Here is a 3,286-nt window from a genome sequence, read left to right on the forward strand (position 1 = left end):
CCATCCCAACCCGACCCCGCTAAGAGACCGAGCAAGGCCTCCTCCATGCCCCCCTCCTCCACGGAACCCTCACCCACGCAACCCTCACCCGACAGTTCAACGAAGCCAAATAACTCCAGCTCTACGGAACCATCCTCCACGGAACCCTCATCCACGGAACCTTCTCCTGAGAGTTCAACGGAACCAAATAACTCCAGCTCTGAAGAACCATCCTCCACGGAATCTACTGCGGAAAGTTCAACGGAGCCAAATAACTCCAGTTCTGAAGAACCATCCTCCACGGAACCCTCATCCACGGAACCATCTCCGGAAAGTTCAACGGAGCCAACTAATTCCAGTTCTGAAGAACCATCCTCCACGGAACCCTCATCCACGGAACCTTCTCCGGAAAGTTCAACGGAGCCAAATAACTCCAGTTCTGAAGAACCATCCTCCACGGAACCCTCATCCACGGAACCTTCTCCTGAGAGTTCAACGGAGCCAGACAGTTCCAGCTCTGAAGAACCTTCCTCCACGGAGCCATCTCCGGAGAGTTCAACGGAGCCAAGTGAGTCCAGCTCTGACGAACCATCCTCCACGGAGCCATCATCCACCGAACCTTCTCCTGAGAGTTCAACGGAGCCAAATAACTCCAGTTCTGAAGAACCATCCTCCACGGAACCCTCATCCACGGAACCCTCATCCACGGAACCTTCTCCTGAGAGTTCAACGGAGCCAAATAGTTCCAGCTCTGAAGAACCATCCTCCACGGAGCCATCTCCGGAGAGTTCAACGGAGCCAAGTGAGTCCAGCTCTGAAGAACCATCCTCCACGGAACCTTCTCCTGAGAGTTCAACGGAGCCAAATAGTTCCAGCTCTGAAGAACCATCCTCCACGGAATCTACTGCGGAAAGTTCAACGGAGCCAAATAACTCCAGTTCTGAAGAACCATCCTCCACGGAACCCTCATCCACGGAACCTTCTCCTGAGAGTTCAACGGAGCCAGACAGTGCCAGCTCTGAAGAACCTTCCTCCACCGAGCCATCTCCGAAGAGTTCAACGGAGGCAAGTGACTCCAGTTCTGAAGAACCATCCTCCACGGAACCCTCATCCACGGAACCTTCTCCGGAAAGTTCAACGGAGCCAGACAGTTCCAACTCCGCAGAGCCCTCATCTACGGAATCCTCTCCGGAAAGTTCAACCGAGCCAAGTAATTCCAGTTCTGAAAAACCATCCTCGAGGGAACCCTCATCCACGGAACCTTCTCCTGAGAGTTCAACGGAGCCAGACAGTTCCATCTCTGAAGAACCTTCCTCCACGGAGCCATCTCCGGAGAGTTCAACGGAGTCAAACAGTTCCAGCTCTGAAGAACCATTGTCCATGGAATCTTCTACGAAAAGTTCATCCGAGCAAATTACTCAAATAAGCTCATCTAACGAAAAATTAGCGGAAAGCTCTTCGGTAATCGAAACGGCATCATCATTGCCCGTCCGTAGACCAATCGAACCTATTTCGTTGGCCAACCGTCCAGTTAATGATGGTTCCAAGGCCGAGCCACTGAATTCGGCGGGAATTAAACAGTCGCCACATGACCGAGAGCTAGGCACAATCTCAGAGAGTTCCTCGAAATTCCAGGCAAGAACAGACTGCAGTTTCTTCCCAACTGGAACCTACTTAAGGGATCCGACGTCTTGCAACAAATTTTACGTGTGTGCCTATGGAAAGGCCATTCCCCGTCGCTGTCCCAGCATTCTCAACTTTGACATCAGGAAGAAGGTCTGCAATTTCCCCAGCCTCGTGGATTGCTCTATTGATGATGTTCAAGTCTCCGTCGTCAAGAAGCTCTCGACCGCTAAGAAAGTGGAACAGAAGTCGATCTTTGACTGCACATCGCTTCCCAACGGTGAACATGTGAGGGATCTGAGTTCGTGCAGCAAATTTTATGTCTGTGCCAACGGTCGCTCCATTCCCCGTCAATGTCCGAAGGGTCTGAATTTCGATATAACAAGAAAGGTCTGCAATTTCCCCAGTCGCGTGGATTGCTCGATAGTCGAGTCGAAAGCTGCAAAGGCCAGAAGGCAAGGTGGCCAGAAAGTAGCCTAGGCAGGAAACGGTTTACCAGTGAAGTTGTTTAACAAGTTTGATCTTTATATTTTACAGTATTATTATAGGAACATGGTAAAAGGGTATCAACATAGGGTTTATGGCTATTCATATATTTGCTGAGTGGGTTACTGACACATACACATAATTTTCATTTACATGCACACGATCTATCCACTTTCAGGAAGTGTTTAAGTTTAAATCTCATTTCGGCTATGATATATTCAACGAATAAAGGACCTATAAACGAAGCTTGATCCATTAATGCTTCCATAAGGACTGCCACGCCCAAAAGGAATACCAGAAGAGTGAATTCAAAACAATACTCTGAGGCAACATCTACCTGGAAAGGTAGTCACATTTTTTTTTTGTCAAAAGACTGCGAAACGATTAAAAGTCAAAGGCTTTGTCCATTATAATTAAAGTCAAGCTGCCATCAGCTCTATCTTTGTCCGTTTGTCTTATGACATGGCCCAGACGCTAATTTCTTTGAGAGACGGAAACGCAAAGAGGGCACAAAGTTATCCCATTTAAATTTAATTACGAGATAAACGCATGTTTCTGATGTTTCTGACGTAGGCGCTTGGGCTCGAATGCGTCCACAAGTAGTCCTTGGGTGGTTGCCAGGGCTTTGCTCTCGGGTTACGTTACCTTAAAGCCACCTCACGCTCGGCGCTATAATTAAATTGTCCAACCGAAGGGCGGTCGGCAGACAGGCACTGACAAGCACTGTCGTGTGGCGGCGACAAATTACAGGACATGGCTCCGCTTGTGCTCCAAACTCATCGATAGCCCTGTCGCTGTGTGTCCGTTGTGTGTCCGTGTGGGGTAGGCGGGTGGCGTGAAATCGATTTGATTTCAAGGCAATTCCCAGACTGCAGACGACGCACAAGTCTCATGTTACGATTGTCATACGATAAAGAGTCTTCCCACTACCATCTTCTCATCCCATCTATAAGTTCTTAATTCAGGGCGGTAGAACGTGCTGATGGTAGTTTCTGTTACTAATTCATTGAGATACGATTACGTTACGTTTTGGGGCGCCAAATTTGTGTACAGTAAAATGCGCCTATGGATAACAGGAGGCAACTAAAAGAGTGGAGTGTATGCTGAGAGAGAGCGCGAGAACGTCGCTCTTTTGGTGGTTGATTGTGGGTCGGGTTATATGAGTTTTCTACCCCCGAAGGCGCCGGCAAGGGCTTCA

At 48.8% G+C, this 3,286-nt stretch overlaps 1 protein-coding gene across 1 annotated transcript in view; it reads left to right on the plus strand.

The window, feature by feature from the left end:
- Positions 1-2,333, plus strand: part of LOC117580534 (cell surface glycoprotein 1) — a 4,769-nt gene extending 2,436 nt beyond the window's left edge. The window contains exon 3 of the mRNA XM_034267128.1: positions 25-2,333. Coding sequence (XP_034123019.1) covers positions 25-2,082 — 2,058 coding nt within the window. The 3' untranslated portion in view covers positions 2,083-2,333. The remainder of the gene's footprint in view (positions 1-24) is intronic.
- Positions 2,334-3,286: the final 953 nt, after the last annotated feature.

Source organism: Drosophila guanche, unplaced genomic scaffold (genome assembly GCF_900245975.1).
Source record: "Drosophila guanche unplaced genomic scaffold, DGUA_6, whole genome shotgun sequence".
Lineage (NCBI taxonomy): Eukaryota > Metazoa > Arthropoda > Insecta > Diptera > Drosophilidae > Drosophila > Drosophila guanche.